General features: G+C 41.4%; 1 protein-coding gene across 12 annotated transcripts in view; it reads right to left on the bottom strand.

Annotated features, from left to right (window-relative positions):
* Window positions 1–27117, bottom strand: part of LOC135492361 (paired box protein Pax-6-like) — a 129794-nt gene that overhangs the window by 6988 nt on the left and 95689 nt on the right. For 11 of the 12 annotated variants that reach the window (XM_064778779.1, XM_064778788.1, XM_064778784.1 and 8 more), the window contains 3 exons: window positions 25699–26045; window positions 18590–18815; window positions 199–348 (listed from right to left, as the gene is read on the bottom strand). In XM_064778779.1, coding sequence (XP_064634849.1) covers window positions 199–348; window positions 18590–18815; window positions 25699–26045 — 723 coding nt within the window. The remainder of the gene's footprint in view (window positions 1–198; window positions 349–18589; window positions 18816–25698; window positions 26046–27117) is intronic. The other variant, XM_064778790.1, reaches the window with a different exon arrangement.

Genomic DNA, 27117 nt, shown 5'->3' with positions numbered 1-27117 from the left:
ATTTTTTAGTTTGCCAACACTTCGAAAATCATTGCCGAAAGAGTTTACAAATACCGCTTAAGGGGACAGTCGAAAGTTGGATACAGTATTTAAGATTTTGATTAGATTTCTTTTACATCCAGACCTTAATGAGTTGAGTCTACAAATAATTTCAAGTCTCTGAACAAGAACGTCAGCTGCTTGCTTTCCAAGGCCTACCTTTTTCTAAAGCCTCAATTTGTGCATTTGTGAACGACGTCCGATTTCGCTGAAGCTTTCTTTTTAAACGTATTCTCATCTGCTCTTCGCTTTCATTGCCATTCGGTGTGTCCCCGCTGTGTGAGTCTGCACTACTGTGACCGTCGCTCTCTGCAATACAAAACGGATATGACGTATGAAAACAACATGCAGACGAACGTTGACGGAAGTGACGTAAACAATACAAAATAAAGCAGACGACAAATTCCTCCATCTTCTTCCTTTGGCAACAAATGCAAGATGGATGTGGTGTCTGATTCCTGAAACACAAAATTACTTCAAAATAAAGCTGACACCAGTTTTCTCCATTGCTCTGAAATACAAAAGTGCTTTGTTTACCTTTTGCACCATCGCACAAATAGCAGCAAAACACAAAGACAGAGGAACGAAATCAGATGAAAGCAACAACAGAAGGTAGCAAGTTTGTTCATCTCCGTTCTCCTAGATGTCATCCGTTGTCATAGACTCTGGTATCGATCGTGATGTCAGAGTCAGCCGCGGCAGCAACTGCAGCACACTCGAATTCGCGATAGAGACTGCAAACTGTGAATAAAGAGCCAGGTTCTGGCATTTCGGAAAATTTTCATTGAGAATCGACATAATAATTTTTTAGCTACGAGAGAGTTATGGTAATATCACTCTATGATTCGCAAAATTTAACCAAATGTAAATTTGTCGCCTTTGCCGAAAACTCCCGAAGCCGAGTAGAAGACACTTCGATCACGGAATTTCCCGAACATGCTCCTGCACAACGAGTTAAACCCCATCTTTGGATGTTGCAACAAGATTACGAGAATCACTCAAAAGTGAGTGGTTTATATTTTGCCAACCTTATGTGACATCACTGCCGAGAGTGGATGCGCAAAGTGTAGGGCCGATTAAATTACCAATTGAGTTTTGAGGCAATCTTCGGCCAATTATCGTTTCAAAGGTCGAGATTTCAGTGAAAATTTGTAAACGTGTTAACATCAACAAAAGATGAAGGAGTCTGCAGAGGTTTTAGTGGATCAAATGGGTTTGTTTGCTCCGTGATATTGTGCGTAAGTGGATTGAGTGACTGGTATCGCTGCGCAGGCTTTGTCCGCGAGCGTTGTGATGCTGTGAGCAATCCTGACCTCGGGCGATGCGCGATATGCTCACTGCTGAGGGAAGGGATAGCGCTCGAAGGTCCAATCTTGAGCACCACGCTTTAAACAAAATTAAGAATTGTTCGTCAGTGGCATAATGACCGCAGTCTTGGTATCCCGGTACAGGTTTCAGAAGTGTGCGCGTGAGCAGTCACAGGCCAATCACCAATGGGTAAGACCTTGCCGAAATAACAAACAATTGACAATCATCTGTCAACTTGTCGTTTTTGTACACGGAGCCAGCTTTTCTGATCCCACAGCTGATTGAGTCGTAAATCTGGCATAAAAACTACAATTTGCCCAAAACGAACACGTTAAATTCCCGCTACCCCCTGCGGAGTCAAACACCGTCAATTTCCCACACCATGACAGCGAAGCCAGGACAGAAAAACTGCCAACTTGCCGAATCAAGTTGAATGCTAACACATCGATTAGTTGGGTCTTATTTTCGATATCAGGCGTGTGCATAATGAAGGGTGAAATCCGTGAAATTGGCACAAAGAAGGAACTATTGGAATTGATCGCCGACTATTGGGATTTATACAAGAGCTATTGACGTGATGACAGGGCTGCATGGGAATATTAACCTTTTCTGACAAAGTTTCAGTTTTTAAGAATCCTTCACAAATAATAGTAGCAAGAACAGTTCTAAAAGAACAATTACCGTCTTCTGATCTATGGAACGCTCTTGTTGCAGAAGCTAAGTTTTCAGGTCTATGGTATGTCATTGACAAGAAAAAACTTTTCTTTAATCATTATTGAGAAAAAGCGACTGAGAAGGGCTTTAACCTTCGAGCTTCTTCCAACTAGTGTCTCACATCTCAGACGCCCAGCTTCCTCAAAGCGATTTGAATTTAGCAACAGCGCGGTTTAACTTTCGCCAGAGGATGCCTAGCTGCAACACATCACGACAGACAAGTGGAGTTTATGCAAAAAAACACCCACAGCATACTCCACCTTCGAGCAGAATAGCCTGAAGAGTTTACTCCTAACGTGTTCTAGAATACATCCAATTAAAATGTTGACGTTAATTAAGACGATGGTTTAATTAGTGTTGACGTTGCCCCAGGTGAGCGGTGAATGACAGTTGTGACGTGCTGTGACGCGACGGGGTTACACCAACATTAAATCCTTTGAGAAAAACTGAAGAAATCGTTCGATAATTCACTCCGATACTGTCACTTTTAGTTTACCTGGGATCGAAACTCAAGATCAAATCTGCAATACCTTTTTTCTTTGAGAGGTGTTTCGAAAAAAAAGATAGAAATAGACTGGAGAAGAAAGTAGGCAGGTACCTTTAGTTTAAAATGTTATCCTTAGGAAATTTTCCTTAAGTAGTACTCCAAGAGTGTCAATATGTTTCAGAATCCCCTGTTCAGCAACATTGCCTAGAATAGTACATAAAGTATAAAGCAGCCTCTTTTTCATTCATTTTTTTCGTACAGTAGCCTCCTTATATTTTATTTTTTAAGTGAGTTAGCCTATAGACCTTTCTCTTTTTGTGATAAATCAAATTCGTGATATTAACACGAGCCCAAGGGTTTGTATTTCTTACAATATCAATAATAGAACAGAAGTCAATCTGTCACCTACACAAAAGCAGACGTTCTTCCAATTCAGCGCAATCATCACCACCATAAATATCCCAAATCTCGTGGGGACGAGATGACATGCATGGTCAGACGATTCATCACGTGACAGAACTATCCACTTCCGGTTAATTTCCTACAATTTTCCGTCCGCTGCGCAAGGACACTGACCAACAGATATCAGCAACCACCAGTCCACCAGAAATACGAATCGACGACTCAGAATCCCATAACTCTTTTCATAACGCTGACCATGGGAGACGTTCCGTTACAGACCGGAAGTGATCTGATTTGCCGAGTCATGCGCATGTCATGATCCAGGTTATCATTTGGGCTCATCTTCACATTTCTGACACCTCGTCACGTGTTCTTGACAGCAGACGATTGTAAACGAATTGGTGGCTATAGATTTTGTGCCAGATCAGCAGAACAAATACAAAATGCTCAATGATGATACTGATTGACCTTTTTGTACTATCGTGAGCAACAATTTGACAGATACAGAAAGGAAAATTATCATTTGTGTTATCAATGTCGAAATATTTTCATGTTCCAAAATTGGGAAACCAACTATGATATTTCATGCCCACTCAAATATCTCACAAAGGATAAACTATTACTAATGTGAATCTATTTCACAAAACGAAACCTTGGGGAGGACGTATCCCAATGGGTAAAGAAACCATAGATTTGGCCCCGGGGATCTCGAATTTGCGACATCCCATCCGGATGAAGAGTCAAAAGTCGAGACAAAGCAAGATTAAATATCAAATTCAAACTAATTAACAGTCAATACAACTTAAGAAGGACAAAATACAAGTTAATTAAAACTCAGATCACGCTAGAAGAGGATCAAATTATATTTTTGCCGAGATGACCAAAGGCGGAGTGGAGGGAAACGACCTCCATTCACACGCGAATGATTTTGTTTTAAAGGTTTCTTAAGCCCCAGGTCAGGACCATAGGGAGATGTAATATCTTCGAAACGCCCACAGAAAGTTGGCGAGTTATTAGGCTTCTTCAAGTTCATGACATGTTATTGAGTTTCTTAAAGACGAGACGCCATCGAGGGGTAGTGCCTGAGACCACCGAAAGGTGACACTGGTGTTAAACGCATTGGAACCGCGGTAGGGGTTAACGCCATAATTGCAATAGTTAATCACCACAGTCTACTCAAAGAGACAATGAGCTCAGCTTAACGCCTCTCAAAACCCTAACAACTTTCACTTCAGACGATCGGAGATCTATGATCGGTAAATTAAACTGATATTCATACTGCGGAACCATGGTGCCACAGAGGCCATCTTGGCTGTTAGAGCCCGATGCCTCCTCTAATTAAGCGCATCGAACGTTAATGACAAGATCATAGCATCTCGAGCTGGGTAGGTAGCAGTGCGTCACCGCACTCAATATGGTGAGTCGATCCTCTTACCAGTATTTCACCTTAACCTTTAAAGGGGCAATGGCCCGAAATCCAATAAATTTTGAAGTGTTTCCCTAGATAAAAGGCCGGATTGATATAAAGCACAATCTTCTCAAGACCGCGGACTTCTATACACGTCCGCATAGAGACGGCCGTCCCAAGACGGAGTACGTGAAAAGCCACGACAAGGACATAAGTTGTCAAACATATTATTGTCACTGCATGGTAACTGAACATTAGAAGAGGTGGTTTTTGCCCAAGTTTTCAGTTGATCAGAACTAATCTGTTTTCTGAGTTTCGCATACGCTGAGACATGTTTGGTCGTGAAGATGACGCCATTACATTCGAATACAGCTTCATCGCACTTTGATTCTGAATAGAGCTAGAACCAAATGAAAGGTTGGGCTGAGTCATGAGTTCGGGTCGCCTCCGTAGAAACCCGGACTGGCGAGCCTCTATGGAGCTAGCCTCGGGCAAGAGGCGGGGTCGCAGCGTTATGAGGTAGGGGTGAGCTCGACCTTCGATCCAACCCTGGTGTGCGAATCCTATGCGAACAATTTCAACTTGGGGAGTCCTGTTTAACTTGTTCGAGCGCATCCATGTAGCTTTATTATCTGAACAATTTGTAAATTTTAGAATTTGGTTAGAATGTGTTGAAAAAAAGTTGAAACGTCTTGGAACCTTTATGAATCGAGTTTGGGCATTCCCCAGAACAGTTCCTTGGCGTCTCAAAAAAAATCGACTCAGGGGGTCATTACACCTGCACAATTTGAAATTTGAATCAAATGAAGTTTGAAATTCCCACAGAAAGAGGCGTGACTTCCTTTGTAAGAATTTTTCAAAAATTTGGGGATGGTGGTTATCGATTCATACCTTAAATAACACTGCAGTGTTCATTTTTTCGAGATTCGTTACCAGGGGAGTTGATGTAAACATCGCCTTTATATCATTATTAAAGATACAGAGAAGTAAGGATAAGATGCGTTCTCACGATTCAAGGAGATTCGCTGGCGCGAAAATGCTTACTGTTGCTTGAATCCAGTCATTTTTGAGAGATGAAAGCACTTTAGAACTGTTGAATTCGGTAGAAAATATTGCACAGAATCGCCCTGGTCACTTGGAAACAAGAATGCTTCATGTTTACTTGTAGTGCCAAAGTTTTTTCCTTAACCCATGCAAATCTCACAAACAATTGGTTGAAAGTCTCATGGAAACCAACCGTTTGCCTTGGACAGGGGATTATGACGACTCGGGTAAATAGTGGAAATTAATAAAGTAGCCCTCAAATCGCTTTTCCGGTTGACTCCAGGGGTTTTCCACACACACCCATGGAACCTTTCATGGAAATGAGAATTAATACAAGTGCCAGAGGTTAGAATTGGTGTAAGCAAAAGTGAGTCGACTCAATATTTCACGACGATCACAAATCGGACAATGGATGCTGGGAAATAAATTATTGGCTGGCAATATGGCGGCCGATGGCCAGCTCATTAAATGCTTTGTCTCTGTGATTCCTTTTGGTGGCTTTCATGCCTTTATGAGATATATCTCCGAGATCGTTAGTAGCATATTATTGGTCGAGTGCTAAAGTTCTTTCGCTTTTGTCCTTTGAAGTGATAGTTCGATGGATGACTGCTTGTGATTTTCTCTGTAATTTGGGCGAATGTCTCACTTGGTGTGAATTCCTAATCATGGCCTTTTGGCGCGTTCAGCAGTAAAATGCAGGGTATGAAATCATCATCAGCTAAGTTCTCGGCGTGCATTCTCTTGACTGCAGTCAAAGGACATAGGTCTGCTGTACATTTACAGAGGGAAGGCGCCGCGACCAGCCTACATTGACGGGGCGCCAAAGTGACGGTTCAAAGCATCGTACGAATCCTTCCAGTAATCTGATGAATGAAAGGAATCCAGCAGCCATCGTCAACAGCATTTAGCATCCCTGTTTTCTGAGGATAAAAGCCAAATATTTACAGCATTTTATCAGCAAAAAATTACAGCAAAGCTGGTTAGCCACAATGGTGCTTTGCATTCCATGACCCAGGGTACCAACTGACCCCTCTAGTTTCAGCAGCAGAGCAATCCTCTGTTGACCATCTCAAATATCGGGACATTAATTTGCACTGGGGAACATTTGTACAGTTGCAACATCAAAACATCGGTTAGCCTGACGTGGACTATTTTGCTCCGGGCATGTGTACAGTAAACAAACTGGCAGCTAAGCGCCGGAACTCAGCCCGGGTTTTCATAAAAGGTAGCTCAGCTTCGGTTGGCGGTCTGCGGTAGATCTGTGTTGAAAAAATAATTGCATCAATTTATATCATTTCAGTAACGCCGATTCATTGAATTGTCCATCATATTATGATCAAATGGTTGAATATTGGTGTGCTTTGTCCTTTTTTGTTTTGCTTTGAATTCGGTATACGGTTATGAAAAATAATGAGCATGGGAAAATGAGGCAGAGGTAAAACGTAGCTTGTCAGGTCATGAGGTGCACTTAGTTCAGCCATTTGCCGACCGGGATTATTTCAGCAAAAGTTCAGTGTGATCTCCTTCTCGATGCAAGTCTGCTATATATATATGTGTGTGTGTGTGTTTTTCTACGTTGGTCGACCTTTTCCACCCAGCATCATTCCGTGCAGTTTGTCACCCAAATTTTATGAATTCTCCGGCTGCTCTCATCTGGCTGCACCGCATCGATTAGTGTCAATAGATTATATTGGCCGCCGCCATGAGAAATGCTTTCCGATTGCCGTGGATGTCACCGAATGGCAGACCAGGCTCGCCCCCGGGGCAAAACAAATCGACAAGCAATGGATCAGGGTAAAGAGGAATATGTTAACGTTGGCTGAGAACTAATGAAAACATGGTAACCCGTACGGAATATTATTGCCGTGGACATGGATGTCATATGGAGAACGATGGATGCGGTGGGGAGCGCGGACAACCCTGCGCAATGATGATATAGAGATCGATGCCTGCCTACAAATGCGGCTTTGGTTATGACCAATGAAATTCTTTCTCGTCCTTTGACATTTTCTTTTTTATGAAATACAAACGATGCTTTCGGTTGCAGAATGCATTTGCATCATTCTCGTCTGCTCAGGGAATGTTTACGTCGCTTACGCCAGAAACAATGACGCAAAACGAAGCCCCGGAGAACAAACAATTTACTTGAACATCGCAGTCTTCCGCTTGGCGTACTTTGAAAAATGTTGTGCATTGTGCTTGTTACTCGAGTTTACTACAGAAACAACAAATCCCAGACGATACTGCCCCGGGTCGCTTACACAAATGAAAGCAACACGATGCCCTCGGACCATACCAACAATGACGGTTGATAATGTGACGTCATAGGCTTGATTCGCATTAAAAATATCGTAGTAGATAGTAACATGTTGTTTTGATACGGGAGACATTAAGCGTAATTCACAAAAATCAACACAATTCGTTACAAACCGCTTGTAACAATGCGCAGAAGTGTGACGTCAGAGTCCGATAAATACAAAAGGTGAACCAAGATTTGGTATCGAAAAAAATCAAATGGAATGCTAAAGACTATCCTGAAGAAACATATACACAACAAACTCACTGAAATTTTGGTAGGGATGAGATATCCTATGGCAATGGCATTGAGTGTCGTCTGAACAGTGCCACGGTTTTGCACAAAGCGTCAACGCCATAAGCTTGAGCTAGGTGAACCAAGATGGCGGTTTAGGCTAGCTTCCTCTCGGTCCAGCGATCACGGGCCACGTTCGTTCAACACAGAAGGTTTTGATGTGGAAGGCTGATGCTTGCGTTGGGTTATTGGATCCTGTCACCATGATCTCGCGTCAACAAACCAGGTGAAAGCTGTTTGAAAAGCCAATCGTATATTGCCCTAAATGTTTGATGAAATGCCATATTTCATACAAGATAAATACTTAGGGTTGTGGCATGATCGCGAAGAGAGACAGAGCTCTCTGTAATGTCGCGACATCATCAGATATTTGGTGTATTTGCAGAACAGAATGTCGCCAATATTTCCATTTCTGCGGAAGAGATGAACAAGATTTGATGACAGGGCCTTTTATCTCTCTATTTGCAAAGGAGACAAATCTGAAGTTGGTTTCGCTCGCACCAGTTTGTTCTGAATGCAGGGAAGTGACGAATCCTTCAAATCTGGACGCCATGTTGTCCCTTGCTTTCCTTCCGGTGTAGCAGAAGTAAAGGAATTGCTCATTCTCCTCCATCGAAGAAAAGCAGGACAATTTACTAATGAAATACGGTCGATTAAGTAGGACAAACGATCAAATGAGCATGCCATCTTCTTTTAATTGCTGCCGCATAGGTGGAGTAATTGGTGTTTCAAAAGTGTACACTTCGATTGAAACTGACACGAACATGACGCGACCAATTGGTCGAACCTGTGGAGGCGTACGCAACCGGAAAAAGGCTACATGTGCTTCATTGAAGAACAACCAATTGGCACTTTCGGTTAAGTTAACCAAATCGCCGGCTTCATTACTTTGATTGCCATGATCATCTTCTTGGTCGAAAACGCGTGAAACTCGGCGTAGGGTTTCTGTCGAGAGGCACGAAGTGATGACGCAATTGCGCGCGCCCCACCATCCGGAACATCGTCTGCTTGGAGTAAAGTGTGACCAGGACAATAATAAACATATGTCGAGGGTATAAACCCAATAAACTGCCGGGAGCAAAGAGGCTCTAATTCGGCCCTGGAGTACACTTAATTTTGCTGGTTCATCACCCCGGGCGATATTGCTCTTCAATAATGTTGACACGGATCTCTCGTCTGCTCACAAGAGCAGGCGCGCAGAAAATTCCCCCTGAGCGTTAATTGGTTACTTTACTCACTGAAGAAGAGACAACACCTTAATTGCCGAAGTGTGTTTCACACCAAACCTGCGGAAATTTCAGCATATTTATAAGAAGAAATGCACAAAGGCTTTGGAAAGCTGTCTTGAGTTTGAATTTACCGATTTTGGTTTCTAGGTGTTTTATAAACGTCACCTCTTAATGGAGTTAAATCGGTAAAAAAGTATCATCCATTAAGGTGCCTGTCGTAATTGATGAAACTGCGCATGTGTGAAACCACTTACGGTAGAGATTCAGTTTTCATTTTTTGCAGCATAGCTAAGGGGTTTTTAAAACTTGTGAGGGATGGGGGTTTGATTTAATCATTTGTGACCCGTTTGCCATCATCTTATCCCCCACGCCCTCGATCACTCCTGTACTCTACCGTGTCATACCACGCTTGCACCCTTTAATCAAGCGCGTAATCGTGGACAAAATCGATGAGAATCCGTCTCGAAATGAGCAAAATAAGTATCATCTTTGTCAGCAATACAAATCAGGGTCTATAAGACAAAGGATGAAGGGATTAAGATGCTGTGTTGGTCATTACGGGGACGGAATGACCAGGCACCAAGTGGAGGATTTCCCACTGTGAGCGAGCTGTGGGAGGGTTGGATGGAGGTCGATGGTGTGGGTGTCTTGTTCAAAGCGTGAGTAGGTTAGAACAAATATGATCAGACCTCCAACGAAGGTCAGCTGGAAAGGTATCAAAATACAGAGGTATCACAACTGCATGATGTGGGGGAACGACAAGAAATTGAATATGTAGGACGTTCCAAAAACGCCAACTACAGACGACTTCCGGTTGCACTGAAATAGTTTCTACCGAAGAAGGTAATCTTCAGCCCGCTTTGTCGGTATGGCAAAGGCACGACCAGACCTCTTGACAAGCTAATCAAGATAGCATTAAGGGCGCAATCTACAAATACTTAGTTAATTTGAAGTGTCCGGACACGTTAAAAGTCAATAGAATGAATGGCTTACCAACTACATACAATTGAAAATATTTGCTAAAGGTATGAAAAGAATATTCGAGCCTAATGACCCCAGTAATTTTCAAGTTGGATAAATTGTCGAAGGGTCTTTAACTGGGTTTAAGAGGTGTTTTGGACACCTGTGAACATAAAGACGTATGTAAGTTCTCTGAGTGACAGCGCCCTCAAATCTTGGCAAATTTACTCGCTCCATTTGGCGGCCATCTTGATTTGATCTGACAGCATTTGTCCACTTTCGCCCAAATTTCCCCGCCAATTTTTGCGACACCTGCCAAGTTTTGCCGACCAACAACTAAATCTGATCCACTCAAGATAATTTTGCTAGACTTCCGTCATGGCAATGATACAGCTATAGAAGAGACAACAATGGCGTCTATCTTTTAGACGCATCGCCCCATCAAACGCGGCGTGGAAAATAACTGTCCCAGCCGCTTTATATCTGGCTACTGAACACATGCAGGACTGAGGATTATACGTTGCCTCGGGCCCCTCTTCTTGAGAGCTGTGTTCACCCTTACCCAATTATAATGAGCCAATAGTTAAAGGTTTTCTTTAGGAACGACTTTTTTTATATTTGAAAGTTTTCAAATCTCAATCTCCCGGTTCAGTCTATAGTCAAGAAAAAGATACCGGTAGTAATACGAGTTGGAATATAAAATGATAATCCAGTAATATTAGGTTGCATTTTGCCATCGGATGACAAGCATTGGATGACCATGTGAAGTTTATGGGAGTCAAAAGACGATCCCTAAGGGAAGTTTTTCACTAAAATTTGATTAATTCATGTCAATTTATCAAAGACAATGACATTTTGTCGAAGTTCAGGACAATACGCAATTATGTATTTTGGCTCTAATGGGTTATGATACATTTGTCAAAGTTAACTAAAAGTGTAGCAATCGCCAGTCAACTTGATAATATCACGAGATACATTGTCGGGACGCCATGAACAGCTCTAATTGATCCCATGGTCCTTTGCGCTGTGTTTACCTGAGCCAGTACTGTCGTCTGCCTTTGAGAGGGCGGTGCGCCCAGGGCGAGAACCCGGCCACTCACGGGGTAAAAAGAGACACAACTCGTTAATACAGATTAATTTAACGAGGAGGAAACCTTTGAATGAGAAAAACTGCACCCCGTGGCGGGGAAAATAATACAGTTCTTTAGCCGTGTAGCTATTAGGAGACCCCGTCCAGGCGCGCATGGGGTGTCATCCCGGTGGCCATGGAAAATGTCTTAGATTCACTCAACATTTGTGATCCAAGATGGCGGAATGTTTTCCATGATTACAGGCTTTGGAGCCTAATTAGGGGTTATGGTACATCCATCCTGTGATATTGTGTGTGGGAGATGACATGGAAAAAACAGGTTTGGTCGTCCTGGCATGCGGTGCGTTTTATCTTGGCTCGAAGCGCCTCCAGATACACGGACCAAGGATGGTTACCTTAGTGGTCAACTACGTGGGTCCGCGAATCAATTGCTGGGTGATTTCGGCGAGTAATTGAATCATCGTGTTCTCCCCACCCAATTAACTAAGAATGTGTGTAAATGACACCATGACTTTTCATTTCGGCTATACTGACACTTGATTGGGTAAGGCAGTCACGTGGTGGCACCATGTTGGATTCGAGATTAGATGATGTGGTTACTGGTTACAGACACCAAGAACCAGCACTGTAGGTTCATGGTTGCTCTTTGCTGGGTTGTAGGCTAATAAGAGTTTCTGTACATTGGCATTACCATAACTCTTCACGTGAAACAAGACAAGTCATTAAAATAGATTTTTATTTCCGCTAACTGCGGCAGCAAAGAAATATACTTCATCACACACAGTGACTCCATTGGGAGAAATGTTTCAAACACCGACAAAACCGACATCACCCGAGGACGGATCCAAAAATGATCGGTCTTCCTCGACAGAAGTCGAAGTCTTCTGTGTCAGCCACGCCAAAGCTCCCCTTGGCTAAAGTCGGCATCTCCGAAGAGACCGGCGAAGATGTTTCCGTACTCGGGCGTGTGCGGGACAAAGTTCGCACCATACGGCTGGCCTGAGTTGATACTGGCTTACGTCACGATGGGAGGCAAGAACAGGGGTGTTGCCCCTTAAGTCGCTTTGAAGTTTTGCTCTCATCCTTTTGCGACATGCGTGGATTCGGCGCTCGTGGCGATGCGGGTTTTTAAAAGGCGCTAGTCTGCAGTGTCGATGCTAAAGTTACTTGGAAAAGAGAAGTTATTTGGACGGGCCGGTTTTCTGGCATGGACGAAGAGGTGGTTCGTGAGTTGAGATTCATGTATGACTGTGGATTTTTGGTTTTGATAAGTCTTTTCCAATCAAGTAAACATCTCAGTACATGTAAAGATTTGTTAACAAACTTAGTTAAGAACATATTTGTAATCCTCTGCACTAAATGACAACTTGATTGAAGAAATCAGTTCGCTGATTTACTAATTTGGTGGGAGGGTCAAACATTAAACACCGTAAACCAAGCAAAAAGGAAAGAAAATATTGTCTCCAAATAATCTCTTGCTTGGCGCGGTTATGTGACCAGTAGTTTAACGCCTGCTGGTTAGCAACAACACCTTCATGACACGAAATCGTTTGATCTGAACCGACAGGAGTGAATTTTAACAAATCCCAATCACTTTCATTGTCCAAAAGGTATAAGACTTTGCCACGCAGTGTTGGAAACAATATCTGATTAATATCAGCCAATTGTTCCGAGGATAACACACGTCAAACGTTGTTACACGTTGTTAACGAAGTGCCATTGTTTGTGGTAAATCTGCTCACTGTTGCAAGCGATTGTTCTCATTGTTGTAAGTGATTCTGACAATTGTTTTAAGCGGCCCAACAACTTGTTTTTATTGTTCTAAGCTTGCCCTCCCTTGTTTCACAATTGGACAAAACCTTTGGGATTTGGCCTTTTTATTTCGTTTACGCTCAATTTCGTTCGGCACCCTCGCAGGGTCCCATACGTCGCTAATGAGGGTGGGTATTATCACACAAATTCGGTAGGACTATATAGAACTATAGCTATCGGGGGAATACGGCCTTCGCAATTTGTCCTTTGTCGGGCTTTTAATCTTGCAAAGTCACCGCCAATACGCAAAGGGCCCCGACATTAGCGATTCAATACAGTACAAGTTCGGGACAAAACTTCTTAGATTGGGCTTGTTTTAATATGCCGACTTCAAAGCAGGGACTTAGGGTATAATCTGGCCCTATTTAGGACACTTTTATTTTTGGGAGTGTTTTTAAACAGGGTAATATAACTTACAGAAGCTCATAATCGCGTTTATCTTTGTGATTAGGTGTGTAATGGTTGTTTAAAACATGTGGAGAATTGATAGCTGTATTTGCATTTGTTTTTTTATTCAAAAGTTGTGGGAAATAAGGAGATGTTCTTTGTCAATTGGGAGAGACACACTGCAAGGTTCGGCCCTGGCAACGCCATCTCTGCTTTGCATAAATAGAAATCATAACACTACTTTCAGAGGAATGCAATGCATGCATTGCGGGGTAAACTGTAATGCTGGAGTCGACATAGAGAATAAAGTCAAAATATGTTAGGATCTTGGTCACTTTCTATGCCCATGATATTGCAACAGAAGGATTCTATGGTATCAAGGCTTCAGCCCGACAACATTTGGCCCAGTTAGTCTAGCACAACAGGACTAGAAATGATCTTACTGACAATAATATACATTTATGTAATGCTACAGCCAAGTACGGTATCTGTGTCAGTCAAAACCAAAACCCATATGTTGATATAACAAATCGTGGCAATTTCAAAACAAAGCCAATCGTTGCTAGATGTCTAAATTACAGGGTCGCTTACAGAATATCGCGCAGGTCCTGATCACCGAGTCAGTCATTGTCTCACCAATGACTCGCCCTTTGTTGACGAGCTAAACGGTGATGTGCGGACTAATATCGTGTCGTTTTGTCTTATTAGTCGAGTTAACACGTTCCGGTCGCGGAAACTGCGCCCGGGGCCACATTTTACAAACAACTGCATCGTTCCCATCGAGTCGTTGCCAATTAACGGATCGCTTTGGTGGCCATATTGGTTTGAGATACGGATCGATGCTCTGTGAATCAGATTGCAAAGTTGTGTAATTATTCATTTCAGTTATTGAAAATGGTTACCTCGCTGATTTTCTTGCAGAGAATTCAAAAATATATGTAGCTACGACGTCCAAATATGTTTTGAAGCAAGAGCATGCGACAGTTTAACGCGCATGCGCCTCAATGGAAATGCAGTGAGCAGAAAATCAAGTCCATTGGATTTAAATGTTATCAGTAGATGATAACGATCTCAATTTTATTGTTGGTCACTTCTTTTCAAAATAAATTTCTGGGCACTAGACCAAGGAAATGATCCGAAATTATGCATTATACTTGGGCTTATTATTAAAAGTATGTACTCGACGATCTCATAATGTTATAGTTCAAAATCATGTGGGCCCTTCTGCTAAATTAAACTTTCACTATAATACTTTCAAGCTTTGTAAGTCAATTTTATACTTTGATATAATGTTGAATATTGTTGAGAGGAGAGGTGTAAGCGTCGGGTTATCTTTAATCTTTTTGGTCAATCGAGTACGTGTCTAGCTTGTCAGGTCCGTTAACAAGCTCGAAAAAAGGCCTATAGGGGATTACAATGATAAGGATATGAGGCTCAAGAGGGCCTTTTTCAGTTGTCAATCATCCAAAGAAATTGTCGGAAACATTTCTGAAATCATCGCCGTGAAACGCCTGAAGATATACAACTCTAGTGAATCATACATTGTGTTTAATAAATTTAATTTGGTTTGTCTAGATCAGGGTGACTCGGTCCGTTATCATTGTCATTTGTGAAATCTTGTCTGATTTATCTCTAGTTGCAGAATATATTCTAATTAAATATGTGGTCTTTATATATTTATAATATGATAAAAATTGTAACAACAAAAACGTTATTAAAATGATACCAACATGGTCTGAGAATGTGGTGATATAGCAACCAATAGCGTCTCATCTCCGCATACTGAGCCAGCACTTCAATACCAATCCGCCAACCAGCATCATTTCCAAGTACGGCATTATTCAAGTGGAGTACGCATCGCTCCAGGCGTGGCATCGAGTTCATCAAATTGGAAAACTTCGCCATGAAACCTTTCACAATCGCTTTTTTAAAAGCGGCGACGAAATGTAGAAATATTTTTCTAGCCGTTTTTTATGACGGGTTCGGCGACTGAAAACCCTATAAACGCATTTTGCCAAAATCCACGCCGAAGGATCAGAGATATTAGGCGCCTGCGAATGTTTTTCTGGGTTCTCTCTCGCCCGGGTCAGACCTCATAACGTTCACTGGCAAAAGCCTTCGGGTGCTTGGTACTCGTTAACTTTTGCAAGGGCGGGAATATTTTACCAGGATATGGTATTCCCTGTTTCCCTTGGGTCAAATTAATCGGGTTTTATTCGAATCAAGGGAAGCGAAAACATTTCTGCGACGCCCGCTTGCGGCCCTGAGATCACGACTGCCTTGCTTTTTGAAGCAGTTTTTATGTGCCTCGTATTTCAGCCCTGGGTATCGTCTGCGGAAGATGCCCTAAGTCTATTTGTCGCAGTGATAATTTCAATTTAACAACACAATGTTTTGTCTTCTTTCCTTAAAGAAACACAAGGCTCAAGTTGATAAAGGAAAAGCTAGTAAAACCCATGTTTTCGGGTTTGTACTGTGTTGAAGTACGGGCCTTTAAGCTGCTGTTTTATTTGGTATTTATTGGAAAGGATTATGGGTGCTTTTAAAAGGCGAACGAGACATACTGACGACGTTTCCAACAAAAGGTTTTTGAACCAACCCAAGTCATTTCGTCTAAATGTGGAAATATTCAATTGTGATAAGTCCTGAGCCAATTCCCAGGGTGATGATTTTCACAGAGTGCAATGATTCAGCGTTAAAAAATATTCGCGGGGCATCATGATGACTGGCAGACGCGAGCTGAGAGCATGTCAACAAGAAATAAAGCGGTGATTGGTTTGTGACTACGATCGTCGGCGGCCATTTTGAGGCAATTATTCGCAATAAATTTTACCGGTTTTAGATTATGATTTTGTGACAAGTGACAAATCTCTAAAAAAACTTGAAGGGACAAGCATACACTATTATTTCCATTTCTTTCAGTGACTGACGTGAAAAGACAATTCACATCACATAAAGCATGTCCAAAGAAGAAAATATCAGCGCACAAAATCTGCTCTCGTTCTCGCGATAATTGACGTGATCACGCCATGACCTGATGAAGTTTGATCAGAAGTCAACTGGGATCAAAATAAGATAATCGAGATGAAAATCAAATCAAACATCCCAAGAGAACGTGATGAGATTCTCATTGGGGAGAAATTAAACCAGAATCGGCGAAATCAAAGGTACAACTAATGCAATTCGAGATTTCCCATCTTCTGAACCTCGTTCATGTAGTCAGAACTCCAATGTTTGTGTACTGTGATGCAGTAAGTTTGGCGACCTGGGGCAAGGTTCAGCAGACGATAATAACTGACCGCCCCAAGTAAACAGGTGAGGAGCATTCTGGTCTAATCCAGAGTGACAATTATGAACTAAGCGTGTGATTTTGAAGCGAGCGGTGCCTTTAATCTTGCGGAGGACACTCCCCCAAAATTTAAGGGTCAGACTTTCCTACAACAGAAGATGGCGGTGCCGTGAAATTTTTCCTCTGTAATTTGTGGGAATCACATTCATGGGATTCTATCATCAAGTTCATTATCATTATTCCGAAGAATGGGAAATGCTCAAATTGTCGAAGCGGCGGACTTTAAGTTAACTCGCCGCCATTTCAAGTTTGCTGACAACTATAAAAAAGAACTAACCCAAGATATCAACTAGAAAGTTTAATTGTTCGAATTCAAAACGGCGTTTGTTGGTCATTATTTATGGAATGTGTACCCTGGAGAGTTTAGACGTTTGAGAAAGTTGGAACAAACTACACGGGAAGCTGTGTCCTGTTTGGGTTTTGTTGGCCGTATTTTGTAGAAAATGATGTCGAACATGAACACCCTTTTCGGCCAAAGGAAGGAAATGCCCATATGCCCAATGTGGCCTATCAGCTAGCCTGCGTTCTCAGCGAGCATGGTTGGGGATATTTGGACGTATCAACGATTTAAAAAATAATTTTGAAAAGAAATCATTCTACTAACGCTGAAAATATAATCAATGATGTTGGAACTGGTTGGAAGAAAGTCACAGGTGTTCTGTCTGCAGCATAATAAAACCCTTTCTCCAAACCTTGATTTTGAAAACAAGTTATGATCTGACATCCGAGTCATCTATACCTTGTTAAACTGTTTACCAATTCTTTGTTTACAAAAGTAATACTGCATGCAGTATTATTTCAAGAGACGCTCGGTTAAATATCAAATCATAAAGGGTAAAATCCCTTGTCCAAATACATATGCATTGTTCATGCTGTGTTCGCGAGATGCGATCCCCGTGAAATAATCGGAGTGACATTACAACAAAAGTGGCCATCTGGCGCCGCAAAGAAGCAGGGAGACCAGGCTTGCTTCTTCCTTGGCAAACATCATCACGTAAAATTTGATTTTCGGACAACTTTTCTCAACCTGTTATGACCCAGCTCACTATTTTGCATTAATTCAAATTTAGACCAGTTTTCAAATGAGGTGTTTTTTATCGAAATACCGGTGAGGTAGCTTGTCAGGCGAAAGCAAGTCATTTTCTCCCGTTCGAGATACAAGAATATAAAAACTCCAAATACTCTCCAAACTATCTTATCTTGCTCAAAATTCCAAGCACTCTCAAAACTCGAACAGTGCGACCAATTCCCTCATCGCCGCGTCGATTTTTTACGACAACGAATTGATTTTTTTCGAGGATATTCAAATAGCTTCACCAACTCCTAATTATATTAAAACGCAGAATCCATAGTAACGTATTTTGAGCGTCTTGACGTGAATTTCTACCAACGCGGAGATTCGCTTTGGCCGTTTGATCTCCACCGCCGAGAAGCACTGATTTGATAAACTCTCCGCTCTGATCAAATTAAGACAGACCTTAGCGATTGAACCGTCTGCCAAATAGTATTATAAATATTGACCAGCGACATCTGTTATTACAAATATAAAGGTTTCGCTTTTTGCAGCGTATTTGTGCAAAAAGTTGCGCGACGATACGGATTTTCGTGACGGTGCACTGATAACCTGAGTAGAGGATACATATGTTGAGTGAAAACTTACACGGAAAATGTACTCATCTTCAATCCATACAAGAACTTAAAGACCATGGAGCCTCTAATACCATACACTTAGTATGCGAAGCTCTGCTAAAAAAGAAAATAACCGCTTACCTTTTTTCGTGGGTGAGATTGGTGGAGGCTGTGGCTGTGGTGGATATTGAGGATGATGTGCTGTGAGGCCCGTCATGGCGGGGTGAGTGTTCGGTGCGTACCACGGATTAGGCCGCGGCCACGCCTGGCCGTTTAATAGTCCCAATTTATCGTACATTGAGCTTTGTCCCAGTTGTTTTTGATTTTCACTGGCTAAGTTTCTTAACACACGATTTATTGATGAAACCTGAAGAGAAAAAGGAGAGGAAAACGTTAAAGATGAGAAATTACTAAAATGTACGATTGAGGAGTGGGTGACAGATTATATCAAAACCTACAGAGGTATATCTGATTATCATATAAGGGTTTACACCCTTTATACATTGTAGTGTACACATTAACTCAAAGCATGTCATTCACATCCCACGAAAATGCACTCTATTTACGAGGTTGGGCCGCTTGACTTTGGGCAATGCGGTCTGACAACTCCTAAAAACATGATGGATCTGCTGCTCTCGCGATTAGGAAGGCGAGAAACGTCCACCGGAGACAACATGGTCGTTAATGCCGATGGTATTTGTACAAATGGTCGTCCGCGGTGTCAAATGATTAATTTGTTACACCGTGTATGACACTGAAACACGTGAAGGCAATGATATATTTAATTTTGGCCACTGGGCCGTGCAAATGGTAGTCTGAAGGGACATCCGTCCGTGTCGCAGATTGATGTAAATGTACATTTGTGCCGTATTTAGTTCTTTTTTTTTCAAAATATTAAAACATATCACAGAAGGTAAATGATTTTGCCAATTTTTTTATTTACGCAGACGATTTGTTGTTGACATAGACAGCAGCAAATGTAATACTGGACACTGATTGGTCAGGTTCGAGACAGAATAACCACTGACATTCATGGCATCTTAGTGATGCGAAAAATCGCATTTGAGTCGAAAAATCGACTTATTACGTTAAAAGGGTTCGCAGTGTGTTGTAACAATGGGTAACAATGGGTAACATCTTAATCAAATTGATATTTTGCCTTCTTAAAACCCCGTATCAGCACATATTCAATATTTCATTAACGAAATTGGCTCTTCCGCTTCGCACGATTCAAGAAATTCTGCGAGGCCATTCTTAGATGTAAGAAGACAATATTCGTAAGGGCAGGATCCAGTCATTATTAGTAATTATGATATTAAAGGAGCATTTAAGATGTCTGGATTATTTAGCATTGTATGCTATGATCTTATAAGATAAAGTTAATTCATTTCGTGACACAGTAGGATTAACCTTGGCTATAATGGACAGCCATATTAGATGCTGAGGACGCCATCTTGAACAGGTGACGGAAGTAGACGAGCATTATGCATTATGGGTAAAGGTGAAAAAGGTGCAAAGAAGAAAAATGCTAAATTTCATGGTATTCGTGATAAAAACATTGTGAATATAAAGATAATTTGCCACATAAAAGTGAGGCAATAGCTACCCCAGAAAAATTCAATTTAAGAAAGTTCACCTGCCAGAAAGTACACATTAACATTTCCTTTTTATTAATGAATATCAATAATTTTACGGTTAGATGGCAAATTCAATTAGGCAAAAACCTACCAATATCGGATTGGAAAAAAAAGTTTGTACATGTAATGTACATAATTGTGTAGATTTGCAGAAACATCCATGTTCAAATGCTTATATTCGAACTGTTACGCAATTTCACGGTTGTTGAACGTGTAAAATGGAGATAAAAAAATGTTTTTTGCTCGTGTTTTGTTACATGTATCATATAGCCTATATTGCGACTTATTTTCTTCTTTCAATCAAGGCATCGCGTAACAATCAGATAGCAATGTACATGCATTTAGAGCTATTCCAATTTTTGCGAACGCGTGCATTTTTAAGGTTCGTTGCAATGTACATGCAAGCCTACGTTATATGTAGTCATTTAATAGGATGACGGTTAACACACTTTCATTAATCGCTTCTGTGCTGACTGTCTGGGTGAACACTGACCTCAATTCATTCATTCTATTATTAGTACATGTATAGCACTTCTTTTGTATTACGTATGTAAGGCACGCTTTAGACCTTTTGGCGTGTCCAATACACTGTAGTGGCGGGCAGAAGGACTCGGCACTCGCTGCAGTGCAGATCTCTAATAAACCATTCTCCGTACATGAAGACTTCGTTGTTGCATTTTATTCCTGTCCAAGGTACTCATATACATGACAGTGCGGAAACACTGTATCTATGGGAATAGGCCTACAGCAGGGCATCAATGGGAGTATTGCCCTACTCGGACATTGGATGTGCTTGTTTTGATAGATGGGGGAATGAGTTCGAGAACCAGCCTCATGGATACTGCACCAACGTGTCAGAATAAATCACGTAAACCCCGGCACCCATGATTGCAGTCTCTCACCCCTGATTGAGACAGCAGTGTGTTCCCACGGCGAGCCAAGCCACCAAGGAGGGTCTGTATAATGAATCCACACTTTACAAACACCCGATTTCGAGTCTGACTTTATAATAACCCACTGATTAGAGGCCGCCATGGGGCGGTGGTAAAACGCGGATCCCCGCCTGTCGTGCGCGTCACGCCGATTCTGGGTGAACCAGGCAACCGAGCGAGCGCCCTGTAATTTTAACTTGGTCCTCAAGAGGATTAATAGTTAATTGCAGACTTGATAACCAAGCAGCGCTAATCAGGTTGGCATTAAAAAATCACCCTATCCATCGGTATGGCCTGGGATCTGGGTGCCGGCTTGCTTGGAATCCATGACGTGCATTAGACGCACCCAATGGCGGACAGGACAAGCTACATATCATTTCCCACTCTCGATGTTTTCATTGCTTCTGTGAACGCCTCATTTTCAACACAGTCACGCCTGATCACGTAAATTCTGTCAGCGAATTTAAAATTGTGAAATGGTCCAGCAGCAAAAAGAATACCAGGGAAAAATACACGTTAGTTTCAGCAAGGACGTTTTATAGAGTCATCATGGTTAGCAGATGCTTTGCAGAAGAAAAAGCCCGGATGAAAAAATGATGCCTTTCTCATTATCTCTACACTGCACTTAGGCACGTAGTAGCAATTTGGGTACAATGGTCTACAAAATATTTGCTAAACTGATGAAGTGACCCAAGTCAATTCGTCAGCAGAAAATCTCAAGAAGCCATTGTTCCTTGAGGAGAGTGTGTGTAAGCTACTTCGTTATAAACCCAGCGTTCGTGCCTGTGCATAATGACAGCGGATTTGCGGCAGAGCCTCGCTTTCGCGTTCATACTCTCCAATTGGGGAGGTTAAGAAGTGAATGTAGTACAACAATGGCGGACTTGACCTTTTGGATAAAGATTTGACTTGATTTTAAAGCCTCGAATTGTTCAAATAAAGTCCCACCGATTTAACTCTGATTTGTCCCTCGTTATTAGTGTAGCTGTCCCGCCTATTCGTTTTGAGTAAAAGTGGTTTCATACATGATTAGTGAAGATTTGAACGATTCCCAAGCACCATAAAAAGATAAATATCTGCTTATTTGCCTTTCCCTTCATTTTGAAAATTCTATGTTTGCACTTTCAATGATTTTTCCAATTTGAATAATATCTTACAAATACCAAGCATACATTCTTTTACTGCATATTTCATGCTGCATTAGTGAAAGGTGATAGTGCGCACAAATTATACATTTTACTTGTTCACTCAATAAGAATTATGAACATTGAATTAAATGGAAATTTTTGAATGGTTTATCCTTAGGGAAAGATATCAAATTAACCAGTAAATCTAACCCGCTTTTGTGAATCGACAAAGAAAATTAGCGATCATATGAAATACATAAACCGACGATGTTCTGATATTTTTTGACGGTGAGCTCTGGTGACAGCTGTTTTGAGAAGAATAATATTACGACCAGAAAAAACTGGTGGCAGATTTTGATGTACAATGTAAAAGGTGAAATACGCACATTGCTGCATATGCAAGTTTTGTAAACTTGGGATGAATTCATTTTCAGTCCCTAACGGGAGGTCATCATCTTTTTCTCATAATAAAAGCGGTGGGTTCATTTCTATTTATTACCAATTTTCTAATGATAATTTGAAAGGGAATAGCCATCGGTAAATTGGGTTCAGGGCCGCGACACAGGGTTTGAACAAAAGCGTACTTTTTATGCAAACAACTTGGGAGAAAAGGCGGTCAGAAAAATATAACTTATGAATTAAAACAGGGAGGATTAAATTAGATGGTGTAAATGAAAACATTGACAAGGATGGGCCCTTGACTTGTTTGTAAGTTATCAAGCATTTTTGTTGTCATTCGCGCAACAGCACTACATTATTATGAGGAGGACGTCAGATTGGTGAGAAGAAAACGACTGCGGTTCGGCGATGGCACAATCAGTCTTTCAAAAACTGAGATTGGCCAGGATCATTTTGGTGCAACTTTTTCGCCGGGACCGCAACAGCTCTATGGGTTTTTCACAATGGTAACTGCCTTATTATAAAGTAATTGACGTTTTCAATGTCGGGACCAGATTTTTATAGGATCTCTCCACAGCTAAACTTCAACGCTTTGTGAAACACCTTTCAGGTTTCATTGAAAACCGTTGCTCTTTCTGTGCGCCGTGTTTTCGACCGTCGCTTTGAAAGTTATCTCATTCATAAACGCATAATGCCACACTATGCCAATAATTATAGTAACATGAAAAGGTAGACCCTAAACATTGTCTGGCCAAAGTCACTCTTGATACTAATGCCGACGTATATTAGACATATTGCAGGACGCTGGGTCCGTATGCAATCTCGGAGCGAAATTCATCATGAAACGTGCATAGATGCATAATGTCACCTCGTGTTCATCAAAATTACCCAACTAAGAGTATACACAAGAGATTTCAGCCAAGACATGGGATCATTGGCAGGTTTTGTCCTAACACTTGTTGCCAAACATCGAACATAGCACTTCTTCTACCAGATGGGCTAGAAGACTCAATTTTAAAACGATTTTGTCTTCAAAAGTCAAGATAGCAATCTTGATGAGATCAGCGTTTAAGTAGTAACATTCAGGCCATTGGCATATTCTTCAAAACGTGTGATTAACAGTGAGGGTTAATTCTGAGTAATTTGTTGCAATTATGACCGTCACTGCTTAGCTTTTTATAGGAATGATTGCTCGACAGATTAAGACTTAGAATATCTCGACAAAATCTTATTTCCAGCTTTGTCAAAGAATGCCTTGCAGAATAGTCAGATCTATAGATTTGACGACCCCAACATAGACATGTGGGGATTACCATCAGGGGAGGATTTGCTGGGGAGAATTTCGGGGCACAGGGACACTGTGACCGTGCCAGCGACCCAAGCGGCTTGTAAGCGCCGGCGACACCAATCCATCGCGGGTAATGAAGGGGAAACGGACATGAAAGGCAGCAGCCAGTGGGTCATTTGCAGTTTTCATTCAAATTAGCCCGATTTGGGAACATTTGAACATTCATGGAACATTCATGTCATGGTGCTGATGCCCTTTTATATAAGATATGAATACTTCTTTGCTGTGCATTGGGAGATTTTGTACACTGTGCACTACTGGTGTGCATTGTCTACATGTATGATATCAATGTGTTCTGAAGCACATTTCGTGTATCCAGTGCTGCGAAACAAAATGGAGTCAAATTTCTTCACCCCTTTCAAACTATCACATGAAATATGCATTGTTTGGCAATTTCGCATATTTTCAAGAAAATAACAAAAAAAATTATGATTTTTTTCTATTCGAGAGCAATCATTAAAAGCTATCCGGTAACAATGTTAGCTATTTTGGCATAAAATGACCAATTTTCAGGCATGGCGACACAGGTTAACGGTTATACATGTATGTACATGTCTTTCGGTTTGCTTTCTTTAAGTTGATTTTCACTTCTAGCAGTTCTACACAGAGGTGATTTGTGGTGTTGGTGTTTCCAAAAGTGTCAAAATCTTCGTGATTAGGAGGCAATTTCCTACATCCAGTTGCATTGAAGGAAGGTGTTCGGGTAAGGATTTGAAGGCGATGAAACCTTTTGCGGTCAAAAGATCACCGGATCTGACGTTGCAACACGTGTTATAAGTCTAATTAAAAGTTGTTGTAATTGCACTAAATGCGTTTTTGATTAGTGAGATTAGTTTGAATTAGTCATTTATTGTTCTGCGTTTAGAGCAATTAGGTTGTAACAGGTTGGGGACTGCAACAGCTGAAGCAAATGGAAAACGGCAAAAAGAACAAAATAAATAATTGTTTTTAGAAGGGTTGTTGACTGAATATTTCGTGCAATATTTTGGCAAATGATAGCAAACAGACTTTCAGAGCAGTTAGCTGCTTACTCATTACTTAGCTATCAGTTGTTTTCATAGGGTACTTGAGTGATTTTTGCAACTTTAAGGCGCTGTAAGGTGGTCATATAAGTGTTTGATATGAAAAATGGTGATGCAAAAGTGCAAAGTGTACTTGAACAGAAACTTACAAATACTGTCCATTAGAAAACCACGAAATGTTAGTTCAAGTAAGGATGAAACATACTACCTTTTAAGAACGGATGGTAATCGAGGAATAGAGTACTTTAGATGAATTAGGTAAATTATTCTCTGCAAAAATGGAATTTTTACCTATTCCATTTTTGCAGCGAAAAATTCACAGAACTATTCCTAAGTGCCATTCATCCTAAAAAGGTTCTGAGTGTGGAATTCCAGTGTTCTCCAAAGTCAATTTTAGCAGGCTCGTTGGAAAAAAAACTTGGATTTTCAAAGATTTTCGCCTCTGGGACCGGTTGTCTAAAACAAATTCAGTCATTAATACAACGTAACTTATCTTAGCGTAAAGTCTACGTTGGATAAGTGACTGCTTGTTTTGAACGACCAGCTACTGTCAGACGTTAGTGATAACTCTGGTGTTGCCTTTTCGTTTTTAATGAATACGATAACACCAGCGTTAGCTTACAAACGCTGTTTGAGCAGAAGTGTCGTGGTTTCAAGAAGAAGACGGTCTTTAGGACAGGTAGCATTTGATAAGACATTGTTGGGATTTTTCCTTTGAGGATGCACTGCTTAGATTTGGGTTGGAGAACATTGGATGGATTTCAGAATCAGTTTAGCCAACTTACACTTGGAATATTGTCCTGATTACACACTGCATCTGAGAGCAATCTATCCCGGATCTCCCAGGCAAATATTGAGGGACATTCCCGTTTGTAGTGCGCTATTTTCCCAACGACCTCCGGGGTGGCCACTCTGGGCTTGCTGCCTCCTATGGCACGGGGCCGAATCGACCCTGTCTCGTAGTAACGTCCAAGAATTTTGCTCACGCAGCCGTTTGAGACTTGTAGAATTCGCGATATATCGCACGGTCTAGCTCCACTGTGAGCTAGCTCGACTATTCTCTGCCGGGTCGAGTCCGGGAGGGGGCGACCGTTTACAAACACGCCGCCGAGTTGGTTGACGCCACTGTGACCTGCGGAAGGAAAAGTAGACACATAAGAGGCAAAGCCGGGAGAAAAGTGGAAAAATGAGGGCAATAATTCGGTAGCTGGCGTCATAGCAAAATAAACGATGAGATCCTGATCTGCAGTGCATTTCGTTGTTTTTAGATACCATCGTCTACGGTTTAAATTTGACACATGTTGCTGAGCAGTGTGCAGCAGGTTTCGTTAGTCTTACTTTTGCAGCTAGTCCAGTTGAATCGAGAAATTTTGCATCGCCGTTATATTAGGCATAATTTCAATTGACAGCACACAATTGAACAAGAAAATATCTTGGTAACCATCAGAGGAATCGAGAGCTGGTCTTGCTGTACCAAATGAACAAGAGCAAATGCGCCTGTACCATGAGGAGACCTTCAAGAAAATATTTGCTCCTGGCTGAGACTTATCTTATTGTTCAGGATTTTTCAAAGATTCCATGCGTTACCTTTAATGAGCACAATCATGTGGAAAAGAGATTCTGTCTCCAAGGGAAACCAACTTAGGAAGCAATTTTACATTCTTTATATTGAATTGAAAGACTATATCATGACCATTCGCTGGAAAGTCCTGACGATGCACTTTCTTATGCTCGAGTCAGAATTTAGGTTTGTGCAATATATTTAGAGATATTTAGATTTTTGTATGTTTTCTCAAAATACCCTGAATCCTAATGGATTAATGAACACAACCATGTGGAAGGAGAATCGTCGTCACAAGAAATATTCGTCGCTGTCTAAGTATCATGACGCCGGGCCCGGAGCAATATACCCTAACTAGCGCGATTTCTATTTCTCGCCGAGAATTTCAGAGTTTTTAATTTGGTGCTCATTTGTTTAGTGAATGGTTGAGAAAAGTATCACAATACCTCATCTGTGATTGAAACACTGACCAGGGGCGGGGGATTTCGGTCAGGCGAATCCGGCCGTGAGAACAAGGACAAATTGGATTATTAGGAAGATTTGGTGTATCGGTATCAGTTTTGATCATTTAGACCCAATAGCTCCAACAGGCAACATTCCGTGGAAATGTTCAGGAGTGGATGGTGATTGCTCGGACTTTTAC

This window comes from Lineus longissimus, chromosome 8 (assembly GCF_910592395.1).
Source record: "Lineus longissimus chromosome 8, tnLinLong1.2, whole genome shotgun sequence".
Lineage (NCBI taxonomy): Eukaryota > Metazoa > Nemertea > Pilidiophora > Heteronemertea > Lineidae > Lineus > Lineus longissimus.
Note: the sequence above shows the minus strand (reverse complement) of the source record. Positions and strands in the feature narration are given on the sequence as shown.